Genomic DNA, 13,347 nt, shown 5'->3' with positions numbered 1-13,347 from the left:
CATCACCATTTCTCACGGTATGTTGAGGGCTTTTCTGATTAGGTGACAGTTTTTTCCCCCCTTAGTTGACTTTATTCAGGGAGCTAAATTAAAAAAAAATTAAATTATGCAGAAACTTTCTACTTGACAATCGTTTACTGCTTTTAAAATGGTCCATCAGATAAAAATCACACAAAATTATATTTCTTCACATTCAAACATCTCAAAGCTGCATCTTTACCAACATCCAAGTAAAAACCACACACATGGCCTTTGTTAACAACCTTTATTGAAACACCCTCCGCACAAAAGACAAAAATCTGAGAAGTGTGGATAGTCACTTAATGGCTGCTAACTGTTTAACTAAGAACAAAAATAGAAAGGTAAATCCCTGCACAATCACAAAAAGAGAAAAAAAACAGCAGAGAAAATGTTCATACTGATAAAAAATAAACCTCTGATAGACTTCATGTATTAACCTGTAACAGCTTACAGTCAGGGCTCAAATCAGTAGCGGTTAAGAGCCGAGCCAGTGGAAGGGAAGGTGAGGCGCAGGCGGTGCAGTTTGGGGGGAATGTAGGCTAACTTTGCTCAACATACAACATGAGGTTAGCATTAGCTTGTATTTGGTTAGCATCAACGACAGACAATTCTTTGGTGTTTAGTTGAGACAGAAAAATGCTGAAAAAATGAAAATAAAAATTCTCGGTGGGTTTGCTACAGTGCTATTTTTTTCGTCCCCCCTGTATTTGCATATATGATCATAAGAACAGCTTATTTAAAACATAGGTCTCAATATGCATGGGCTGAATATTTTACATTCTTTTTAATAAGACTCATAAGTTTAGAATAATAATAATAATAATAATAATAATAATAATAATAAATTGCACTCTCCTCTTTAGGCACCTGCCGTATCGGTAAAGCTTTAAGGTTCGTCCTGTGATGGGGGTGAGGTGGGTTCAGTCTCAGATGGGATCGTTTGTGAAATTTTAAAAGTAGCAAAAAAATAAAAAATAAAATAAATGCTTTCAAAAAGCCAGAGCCAGGGACACGCGCTGGAATGATGCCTCGACATATCGCAGAAAGTCAAAAGGAACCGTCAGTGTGTGCTTACATGTTCAATGTAACAGATTATTAAGCGAAGAAAAAAAATATATATATATATATATTTATATATATTTATAAATCAACCATACACATTTAAACCCGCTAGCATCGTAGCTCGCATCGTGTACAGCACTGAAAGACACACCAAAGTCTCTTAGAAAAAACGGTTGAAGCCGTCAGACGAGTGGATATGCTGAAACTTCGGAGCAAGTTGTTTATTTCCTCCTTTCGTCCGTGGAGAGAAAATGACTGAAGAAGTGAGGAAGAGGAAGGAGGAAGGAGGGGGAAAAAAAAGGCCAAATTAAATGTGACGACTTAGTTCAAGCTGCAGCCCTCCCAGCTAATCCAATCTGCGGATGTCTTCAGGGAGAAAAGCAGCGGCATCACAGAGACCCCTCCACCCGGCGCGACTGCTGTCAGAGGGAAGGCTGAAGTCTGGGAGGAGTAGGGATGTGGAGAGGGAGTGGGGGGGAGAGGGAGGGTGTGGTGTGGGCGAGGGAGGTGATGGTCACTCTTCATCCGAGCTGCTGTTGTCCAGAGAGTAAGCCATGAAGGCCAGATCGGGTCGGGCTGGTACCATGGGGTTGCCCGGCTTCACCATCTCAAAGCCCATGTAGTGGAACGTCTTGATGATGACCACTGGAGGGGGAAACGATATCAGGCTTAGTGTCGCCATGGAAACCACCCATACTGGGAAAAACTCGCCAAATCTAATGGATGTTAGTAGAAACGTGTTCCTTTTCCTTCTAATCAGCTGCAAATCCATTATTTTTGACGATTAATCGAATAAAAAAAAAAATTGGGCACATTCTGCAGAATATTTGTGTAACCACTAAATTTTATTTTATACAATATTAGAAATGCATAAGAAAAAGTAAAAAAAAAATCCTCTTTTTAAATAATGTTTTTATTACATTATAGCGTGTACTAAAAATATTACATCCTAAAAATTATAAAAAAAGAACAAAGGATTCACATGCAGCCAAACTATATTGTAGTGGAGTAATTTTACAATTAACTGTCTAAATATCAGTTCATTTTTTTCCCTTTACAAAATTTGTTCCAGATGAAGGCAACACTTGAGAAGTACTTATAGAAAAGGAAAGGTGTTCATCTTAAATGCAAAACGTATACATGTTTTTTGTAGTTTTAGCTTAATTGCTGCTCTGTGTTCTTTCAGCAAAAAGCCTTTTTTTCTTTTAAAGAGTCTGAACACTTGAGCAAATGATTAATCGATGACTAAATTAGTTGGCGACCATTTCAAAAGTCGACTAATTGTTTCTTCGCTGTGCCTTCCTTTGTGCCGGCCTCCAAAATAAATGATAACCGTTCTGAAATGACGGGAGCTTCTTACTTCGATCCTCTCTGTTTTTGTGGAACCACAGGAAGACGTAGTTAACCTTCAGCTTCTCCTCGGCAAACTCCAGCAGCGCGGTCAGCCTGGAGACAGAAGCAGATGAAGTTGGAGAGCGAGGAAAAGATGGACAGTGATGACGCATAAAGTTGTTCCCCCCCTCCCTTATCCCTCCCCTCTTCTTTTTACATAAGCGATGCAATTTTACATAATGCAGGGCAGCAGCAGAGCGGGCAGCAGGATTGGGTTACAGCTACACACACAGCCAGGAAACACAACGCTACCTGCCAGAAGTCATTTCTGAAACCACTCCCATCAAAGCATTTTGCAAATAGAACCCCAATTCACAGCATTCCCCAGGACGCTCTCAAACGTACCCCTCTTTGCTCCCGTCGGCCAGCGAACCTGCTGGGATCTCCAAAAAGAGGCTGTCCCCTGAGAGCGCCGTGTCCCAGAAGGCCGAGCGGCGCTCAGTCAGATGGTAGTGGAAGCGGAGAAGAGAGGGTCTACCGCCGACCGGGGAGGCCTGCGTCACCGTCAACCTGTCATCCTGCCAGGGGGGGGAAACAGCAAGCAGATGGGTTCAGAGTCCAAACCTTCTGATGCAGATTAAGAACGACAAAGAAACTGGCATGGGGGGCTTCAACCGTCACTAATGGAGCGTTTCTGTTGATTATATTTTTTCGATCAATCGATAAAATCAATGATCAATTTAATCGATTTGTTTAAACACCAGTGCTCTCCTTGGGTTTCCACAGTTCAGAGTGATGTCAGCACAGCAAGGGCGGCCATCTTGTTTGACAGCTTCTGTTTGTTTGCGCTTTGAATTCAGGTCAACTCTGCCACACAATCGTAGGGCCAGGAATCTTTATTTTTAATCAGGAGAAAGAAGTCATGTTACCAGACTGAAGTCAGAATGCTAGAGGGGTAGAGTATTAATTTTATAGGAACTCAAACATGAAAAATGACAAAAAAAATTTAAATGAGAAAAGTTGAGAATCTTGTGACGTTACACTTTGATATCAGTTTTCCAGATAATAATCCTTTGACACATCAACATCTACATATCAGTGGTGGGAGTTTGAAATGATTGTGCAAACGATTATTTCGAAAGAGTTAGTTGAGTCAGATCCTGATAGCCGAACTTTTTTCTGGTTAAAACAACATTTTTCTCGTTATTTTAAGATGTTTTTTCGGGTATAATTTTGTCTTTTTCTGCAAGTGACAATTTTCTCATAATTAAACAAAACTTATCATTGCCTGGCCCTAACGCTGCGTCGTATGACTCTCAGATTGAAATAACAGCCACTTTTGTAAAGTATTTTCAAATCTAGTATGAAATACAAACGGGAGATTTTATTCCTCAGTCCTAGTTTCTATATTTTAAGCCCAGACAACTCTGGGAGCTTCAAGAAAAAGTTATGGACCAATAGAGTCAAGTCATTTCAATGTCAAAGAGGAAGTAGTCGTGATATTTTTAAATGAAGCATAAGACTGCCTTATCAGCAGTTCTGAAATTTATAACGACAATTATGCGGTATAGGAGACCACTTCTGCCTTCTTTATGAAAAGAAACAGACATAAAACTAGAAAAAAAAACTGTCAGAGTGTGACGTCTGCCTTGGATAACACAGATTCAGATCTTTGTGTCCTGAGCCCGTCGGGGCAGAAAGGGCGGCACGCTCACCGGCGGATGAGGATGGTAATGAAGAGTCTGATCCTAAACCTCTAATCCTCCACAGGCTAGCTGGTCACATGTCAGGATGCAGCTTCAGACCAACACGCCGTTCGCTCGCTGAGCAATCAGTTGTTTGTTTTAATCAGAATGAAATAAAAATTGCTTCCTTTTGTAAAATCCAACTGTGTTCAAATGAAACCAGGTGAGTGAGGCATTAAATCCTGGGATGATGCAGATTCTTTTTTTAAGCTAAAAAAATAAATAAAAATGAGAGTAAAGCTCATTACTAATATGTGTTGAGTGCAGCGAGTTATGAAAGCCTCTGACGGATAATGCACTCAGCACAATTATAACGATCATCACCTTAAGAGCTTGAAGTGGATCAGAAAAGCACGTGCAAAACTGTGTAGTTGGTAGAGAAACATTAAAGTCCATACAGACATCTGTCTTTTGATTGGCCAACGTTTAGATGTATGTAGGAAACAATAGTAATAATGAGCTTCTCTTTGTTGGATGTTTATTCAGGTCAGATATGCTAAGAAGCTGTAAGTTGGCATTAAAGGGGCGGTATTATGCGTTTTCCAGGCGCATAGTGACATTTTATAGAAAGACAAATAATATTGCCTTCAGTTATAAAAATTATGTAAATATATATCAAATATGACTTGAAAAAAAAATTACTTCCTGATTTAAATGCATTGAAATTGGGCTTCTGTCTCTTTAAAAACCTTTTTCTGAAACTCCACCTCCAGGAAGTCGTCACAAGATGGCTCCTCTATTAACCCTTTAACAACATTGTACCAGCGTTTTATTGAGAAGTAGTTCAATAATGAGCTCACACAGCTCCACTACATGTTTGCTAATTGCTGCTGGCTAGTCTAGAGGAGCCAAATCTGGAGCTCAGAGGAGGAGCTGCGCCTCGAAGGCGGGGCTAGGTCCAACTAAGCGTTTTGCACAGCTGAATGGCTGCCATGGGAGATTAAAGGATTTCTCAAATATGCATGAAAGAATTAAGGCAACTCTCCAGGTATGTTTTTGATGAGGGAATAATAACATGATGTAAAGCTAAAAAAAAAAAAAAAAGTTAATTTTACATGATAGTGGCTCTTTAAAGATGAAGTCGTTCATTCTAGTTGCCTCACCTTGTGTATTAGCACGGTGTGAGAGTGATCCCTGACCGTCCCTCGCCCACCCGGGATCTTCAGCTGTGGGTGAGGGGCATCAGGAGCACCACAGAGGCCCTGGAGCCTGAGGGATAGAGCTGGGCTTCAAGGCCCCCGATAACCAGGAACTGCAAAAGAAAAAAACAAGACGCAGATGAACAACTTCCTGTCTCAGCTGTCTCACAAAGCTATGGACGATGACTTGGTTCGAAGCAAAGCCTTTACATTAAGTAGATTGTTCCATCACAACAGAAGAAAAAAAACAGCCACATGCTAAAGCTCCGAGCTAAAACGACAACAGCAGTAAAAAGAAAAACTGAGGATTAATCATAGTAAATTGAAATACCTCCAGTGCGAATAAGAAGCTACAAAATGGATGTTAACTTTAGCAGTGTGAGAAGTTTCTTTCCCCAAAAAATGTTGCCACATGATGGACTTGAAGTGTTGGAGCCTGACACAGCAGCTCAGTTTAGTTGAATTTTCAAACAGTGAAACAACTACTTCCCTTTTTTCTGAAGGCATTTATTTTTATTTGTGGGAAAATATGAAAATGGCAAATATTGCAATGATATTTGCTGTTCTTTGTTTTCTTCAATATGCTTCCTGAACTTCAGTGGTTTAATCACCCACATCTCCATCAGGCGATAAAAGACAGTGGACGTCTTTCAAGATGGCCACTGATAACGCGGCCATCAAAACTGGAATACTTTTTGTGGTTTATTCTTCACTGTGACTTCTGGAATATGTTGGTCAATAATATATTGTCAAGATACAGACTAATAATCACAAACAAAACACATAATAACTATTTGATTACAAGAGGAAGCAAATATTTTGCTCCAACTTTCTGTTAAACTGGTATGAGCAGCACTTCTTAGAAAATAGTGATGTTTTACACCTCCAAAAACCTACAACGCTGAAGGAAACAAGTTTCCACTTTATGTCTCAGTTCATACATAACCGGACATCTGGGACAACAAATATACATTTATGCATTTTGGTCTCCCATCCGTATGAAAACTTGGTTTAATATCACTAAAATGAATATTTGTAAAATCTCAGACCAAACTGTAGATTTGAGAAAATGCTGTATTTGTGTTTGCATGTGTAAATGGGACAACTGAGAATCAGGCATTACAGCCTGCAACAAATAATACAGTAATAGTTCTTTATGATTCCCAATTACCAGTCCTGTGTTTTATTAACTTGATATTCTAACACACCATTTAAAAGTAGTTCAAATAAACCCTGCAGTGCCATGTTTTATCCCCAACAGGAAGTCGTGGTTGTTTTTGAAGCACTCCGATTGGCTGACCTAGATTTTAGTTTGCTCTACACTGCCCCCTATGGGTTTGGTATGTTTAAAACAACACCAAGGGGTGGATTTGTGTAGGTTCATGTGGACAAAATCTTTTCTGAAAGTGATCCTGTGTCTGTGTGTGTGTGTGTGTGTGTGTGCGCACGCAAAGAATTTGAGGGAAATATTTGTTTTTATAAAGACAGCTATTTGTGAATATGACCTTAGTTGATACGAGATAACTACTAAGTATAAGACCAAACAGGAAGAACCTGTGTCCCAAGAGGAATACCATCTTCTGATTTGCAAAGTCTTATTCTGTCAATTAAATTTTAAAGAAAAGTTTTATTTCTTACTTACTACGTTTTGACAGTTCAAAAAAAGCAACATTTTACCCAAATCCAAGATTTCTCCATTAAAAGTAGCTTACATGTCTAAAGTTCAGGGTTATGTCTTGTACATAGTTTCAAGTAGTTCTTACCCAACCAATTACAGAACATTTTTTTGCAAACAATGATGTAATGTACACAAATCGATTAATTTTTTTGTCACGGGTTTCAGTCCACCGACTCTTGCTCTCTCAGATTGTTTGTTTATAAGGAGCCTGGTAGACATGAAAGACTAGGATTTATTATGACTGCATTTCAAAGAGGTCCAAATGGCCCGTGCATGCGCTGGAAGGCACGTATCAGAAACGAGCGCCTGATCTGTAAACACCTCTGTAAATAGCATTGTGGGCCTTTTGGGAACACCTCCGTGTTTTGAGTTTCAGACGGAGGCTGGAAGCAGCCGGGCCGTGGCATCTTCACTGCATCATCACAGATGCTCTGCATGTTGTGGATTAAACTGTAATCGTTCAACACAAACTCTGTCAGCAACAAGCCGCCTGACTCTATTCTGCGTCTCACTTTCCAAGTCACGTTCCAGAAAGGAACATCTCTACTTTCTGTGAGACGGAGGAAAGGAGGCGTGGCCTCAGTCTCCCCCGCCGACCGGGTTGGTAACCTGGACGACCTGAACAGCACAAACCAGCAGAGTGTGCAATGGAAAAACGAGGCTTTCAAATTAGGGCTGACTTTGATCCCTTTTTAATTGCTGAGAATAGACGGCATATATTTTCAGTTTTTAATAGAGTCGAAAATAGAAAACATTTTCATATTTTATCAAGCTACAAACTCCAATTTCTGTGTATTTCATTGGAATGTGACCAAATTCAATTTTTTTATTTTTGTCTCCAGGAACGTTCGGTGTGGTGTGAATTATGACTCACGTCTACAAAACCAGAACTTCATAAAACCACAGAGTTTTATAGCAAAACAAGGTTAGCTTTACAAGCTCATCTTTTAAAACATTGCCACATATTGTCAATTGTATTCATGTCTGGACTTTGACTCGGGTCGTCAGAATGCATGAATGCACCATGACATCAATCCGTTCCACTGTTGCTCCGGCTGTTTGTTTAGGGGTGTTAGAATAAAGGGGGCTGAATATAATAGCAAGTCATACTTCCACTTTGCAGAATACATGCTACCAACTAAAACAACAAAGGTCAAGGGGTATTAGAGGGCGCCATGAGGCATTCCTCTACGTCTAAAATAACCTGAAACAGAAACTTTGGACAACAATCTCAACAGCCAAACTGATATCAGGGACACCAGTGACAAGAGGTACAACTCAGATGGATGAAGCCACCCGAGAGCTCGCCAAGATGTCCAGACCTACTTCTCCGGTTCCATCTTCACTTTCAGAGACGGAGACCGTCCTTGATGGAAATGCCAGGTTGTTTTGAAAGGCAAAACTCTCGTCGTCCTCTGACATTTGTGTCACACTCTTAGGAACCCATCCCCACCCTCCTGTAGCGGCTACAGACATCAGCCGCCGCCCCGCCGCACTCAGCGCGAGACTCTAAAAACGGAATGTGGGTTACATATTCAAGTCTGACTTATGGAGCTACAGACTGTACCGTTGTGAAGGCCAAGCACATTCACAAGCTGCATTAATATGCCAGTGAGGATTTAATCAGCTGTGTGTTGGGAGTTGAGACTGAGAGATGCCAAGTGCGTCACAGTCTCGTTGTGCAAGGGGGGAGGAGGGAGAGTGGCGGATGCCTCCACTGCTGGGCTGTTCTTCCTGAAGCTGAGATTTTTTATGAGCTCTGATTAAAGTCGGATCGTTTCGGAGTGTGAATGGAGAGGCGGACAGCGTAGAGCCGGGCATGGGGTTCAAACACGAAGACAAAACATTAATGACATGTTCATTGGAGGAAGGGAAGGACCTAGGTGCACGAGACCGAACGTCGACCGGTTTGCAAACAGAAACGATTTGATGTTTCCGGACAGTGCTTTGGATTTAGCACAAACGACAAAAGGTGGCACACACAGGAAAGAAAACATTAGAGACTGAAGCGGACCTTCTCCATTCCACGGACAGAGAGGCAGGCAGCGTGACGGAAAAGACACTGAGACAGAAACAGGAAAGGTACACGTGCTGTGAAACCTGAGCATGGATGGACGTATTCCTGTCAAAACACATGACTCTGACCCCTGGGCCCACCTTGGCAGCACTCGACTGGTCAGACACAAACAAGTCGACTGAAATGCCCCATCATCTGGAACTCAACTACACAATCGTACTACTACCCCTTCAACATTTTGTACAATTGACTCGAATTTGTCTTATCAGCTTTTGATGCATTTGTCCATTTTTCTTTGTGTAACAGCTCCAGCAAAGTTAAACTGGATGGAGCAAAGCAGAAGCGCTGGCTGTATGGTTTCAGTCGTCAACCAGAGAGTTTCAATAAGAATATTGTGGTGAGAAACGCCACCAACTCCATGTTACAGCAGGACTAAAACGGGCGTGGTTGTCCAACCAAAGCCGCAACAAAAAAACTGAGAAAAAATAAATAAAGAAATTTTAATGACTTGTTATACTTTTTATTAATTATACTGTTTTTGACAAAATTGTAAAGCTAACCTTGTTTTGCAATAAACTTTGTTTTTTTTGTCTTTAGCAAGACAAATTTAATCTGTTGTCCTGGGACAACAGATGAAAAAGTGGCCAGACAGTCAATTGTAGTACATTTACAGAAACGTTAATTTATGTGCTCCGCCTCCATCAAATGAATACGGACATTTTGAGTTTCAACATGGTGTTCTGAATAGGGGTGGGTATTTATCGTAAAAAATTTCTTATAAGAATTTTGATTAATTGCTGCCATGATAAATGTAATGATAATAAAACCCCCACAACTGACAATATGATTGGAAATGTCATTTTTGCCATTCTCTCCATTGTTTGTTCCACAAGAGCATCTTTAAATATCAGTCAATTCAAAAATATGATTAAATCCAGTTACTGTGCACAGTTTAGTCAAACAAATTGCCTCTTTTTTAAGCAAGTTGAATCTTGAAGGTATTTTTCCAAGAACAATATTTGTGTTTGTGGTGCTGTTAATGCTGTGTCATCCAGTCACAGTCACCTAAAAATGTAATAGTTTTTTCCCCCCCATCTTTATTAGCACCACAATATATTACAATAAAATTCCATATTTCCCACTCCTAGTTCTGACTATAAAGCCAAGTGATTAGAGGATTCTCTGGAGGAAGAAGGCATTCTGCATCCACAACACTGATCTCCGACCACGCAGATTAACATCTCAAGACTGGTGATTCCAGAGTCAGACGTCAGCAGAAACTGTTCGGCACAGTTGACGTCCATGTGCCCTGATGGAAAATTCAATCCTGAATCTCCCGGCAACGGCCGAGGCGCTCCATCTGCCAGTGAATTAGAGGGACACCAACTAGCACTCAGGTAGCCCGGGCAGAACATTTATCCTGCCCAACGTGTGACGAGCCCCAGCACTGGTCCCTTCAACACACACATTCCAGTGATGGTTTGAAAGGTGACCCGTCAGAAAGAGCGGGGTTATATAACCAGCTGATGTAGGCCAGTAGCTGCCTTCAGCAGACAGGGTCACAGCAGCGGAGCAAATATAGTCGCAGCATCAATTTATCTTCTCCACGCTCCTCACTGCAGGTCAGGACATTGACCCATAGAGGACAAAAATAAGACCCGTCTTGGAATGCAGAAAAAAAAAAAAACAGGCTACAATTCAATGTGTTTATTCATCTTAAATTGACAAGGATTTGTTTCCATGACTGAAAGGAGCTACAAGCCAACGTATTAAAAAGACAAACACTGTGCAACACTAGCTGGTTTCCATTACAAATGTGCAAAGAACATTGTCGGTATTCCACTAATGTTGAAAAGACGCAATTTTGCAATTGCGGCGTCTCCATTAAATAAGAAATACAATTAAAAATCGCATGTGAATAAGTTTATTCATCCGGTAATTCATGAACAAACTCAAGATTCATCATGAGTTGGAGTGTCATGCGGCGTCATGATTCTCCAAGTACTTGCAGTCGGTTGGTTTGAGCCAGTGGAAACATCCAGTTGTTGATCACGTGACTTCTGAAAAAAGTGTTTCCATGGTAGTTTTGCAAAAATAAACCAATTCTGAGATGGTCTAAAAACCCATCTCACCCAAGCACCAAAACCTTTTAACGAGAGCTTTTTTTTTCTTAATTGCAGTGTTTTCATTGAGCAAATTTATTTCAAAATGTCAAATTGCATGGTGAATGGAAACACAGGCAGTCACGCATTAAAGCATAACACCTCAGAGTTTGAGTGATACGAGTCATGTTGCTACAAATGACTCAGCCACAGTGCAGGACTGGTACAAGTCTGAACCTATACCAAATTTGATTACAGTCTGCCCACGAGATTACGTTGAGGATATCATCTTTCAACTGCTGGAGTACCTTTGTGCAAAGTCCGGTAACAAGAATGCCAGAACCAGTGATTTTAGACATTCATGTCTGAACCTCCCATGCACCACAAAGATGTTCTTCTTTCAAATCAAAAGCCCAATTCAGTGAACTACAAAAGTTCTGCTTCTCATTCTAAACAGCTAATTCCAGGAAAAGGTTTTGGTCACCTTCACCTTTTTCCAGCACCAGTAATGTTTCAAAATAAAGTCAATGAAAGAAGAGGGAATACTTTCAATGACATGCCTGCGGTTTGTTCAGGCCGACAGCTTAAGAGCGCAAGACTTCAGCAGATAACAGGAAGTAAAGATCTGTCACGTCCTTTTGAGCTTTGAGCTTCCGTCTCCCATGGAACATTCAGAATTTGGGAATGCTGGTCGAATTTTGTAATTTCTCAAGTAATTCTTTTTTGGGAAGGAATTACAAATGGATACTGCCTATATAAAATGTCAAATCTAATTTGGTCTTTTTGTTTCTAATTTTGCACACCGTGACTCGTCTTTAACTCATTTGAAAGTAACTTCTGACCCAATGAGCAGAAAGATTACAAAGAAATTATCAGTGCTGTTCTTTTTCTTCTTACGTCTCTTGCAGAGATTTTTGAATGAGCTACAATCTGAAGCAGCAGCTAAAAGTTTCGGGAATTTTTATTTTTATTTTTTAAACATCCGACATCGGCCACAAAATTCTGGTAGGTACGCTGCTACGTCACTCGATTTTTGGGCTCCAGTTTCAGTAACAAAGTTTTTTTTTCTTCTCATTTATATACATGCATGTTGTGTTAAGAAATGAGTTGATGAATTAGAAAAAGTTAACCACCGTAGAGTTGGGCATCAGGGTAAAACGGGAGAGAAACAAGAGGAAAGCTGCTGCTGTATTTTATAAATCACCTAACACTACTACAACTTGAGACAAAACTAGAAAACTTTGCAATCTGGTTCAGAGCTTTTTCTTTCGACCAAACACCAAACTGAAAACTAAAAAACTAGATCTCCACTTCTATTCATTTCTGTTGGTGAAATTGTAAAAAAAAAGAAAAAGGAGTTCCTTCCTCCTCGGACTTTAACTAGCTTCTTTGTGAACAGTGCCTCCAACTATTTGTCGATTTTTAGCCTGTTTACTTTGAGAGCAACAAACAGTTTCAACAATTTAATAGTTTCCTTAGAAGTAAATACGACACACAAAAAAAAAAAAACCCTGCGTTGACACGGTCAAAAACAGTCACCAACAGCGGTTAACCTATCAGCACATATTTCAGTGAAGAAAAAAAAAACAGCGAACAACTTCCTACCTTTCCTCTGTGTTCAGCATGATAGCTTCGAGGAAACTCGGCTCTTTAGGTCCTTTTTGACAACCAGAACGGCTACTGTTCAGCAAGAAGTCCACAGATAAGTTAACCATCCGCAAGTTGAAGCAAACCCCGTCGGTAGTTCAGTGTTGGTGTCGCTTGTTTACATGAAGGGACAACACACCTTACTTCGTTCAGCTGTTCGTCCAGTCTAGCGAGCAGCGCAGGAGCACTGGCTTTTAAAGCTGCAGCAAGGCATCATGGGTAATCCACCTCGGGCTGTTTTTTTTTTTGTTGTTGTTTGGGTTTTTTTTTTGCTTCCAGGAAATAAAAACTTACAGTAAAAGGTTAATTTCGTTTCAACTGCCTCAAAACAGTTGGTGTCAACAGTTACCTCTTTTTTTAATAATTTGTGCAAAAAAAGAGCAATAAATAAATGATAAGGAGGTAGTTTTTTTTTTTTTTTTTTTTTTTGCTGAGAGTTTTATCGCAAAGTTTATAAGCAGTTTCAGCCTTTGGCCCACAAAATAAAAATGGAAGAGGCTAGTGACCCTGACTATTGCTTGAGCGTGCAAGTACTTTTACTGAGTCAGACAAAAAAGTGGCACAATGGCAACACAATCAGCATCAACAGCAAATTTATTGACCA

At 40.3% G+C, this 13,347-nt stretch overlaps 1 protein-coding gene across 1 annotated transcript; it reads right to left on the bottom strand.

Annotated features, from left to right (window-relative positions):
- Positions 1-250: 250 nt before the first annotated feature.
- Positions 251-12,811, bottom strand: oaz2a (ornithine decarboxylase antizyme 2a). The gene is given in 6 exon segments (XM_015000554.2): positions 251-1,728; positions 2,444-2,529; positions 2,821-2,993; positions 5,264-5,344; positions 5,346-5,412; positions 12,702-12,811. Coding segments are annotated over 6 exon segments (648 nt in total). The 3' UTR covers positions 251-1,597.
- Between the last annotated feature and the right edge of the window lie 536 nt (positions 12,812-13,347).

The sequence above is a fragment of the Poecilia mexicana genome, unplaced genomic scaffold (assembly GCF_051168715.1).
Source record: "Poecilia mexicana isolate PSO_F unplaced genomic scaffold, ASM5116871v1 scaffold_6, whole genome shotgun sequence".
Taxonomy (NCBI): domain Eukaryota; kingdom Metazoa; phylum Chordata; class Actinopteri; order Cyprinodontiformes; family Poeciliidae; genus Poecilia; species Poecilia mexicana.
The sequence above is the reverse complement of the archived record's forward strand: the minus strand, read 5'-3'. Positions and strand labels throughout refer to the sequence as shown.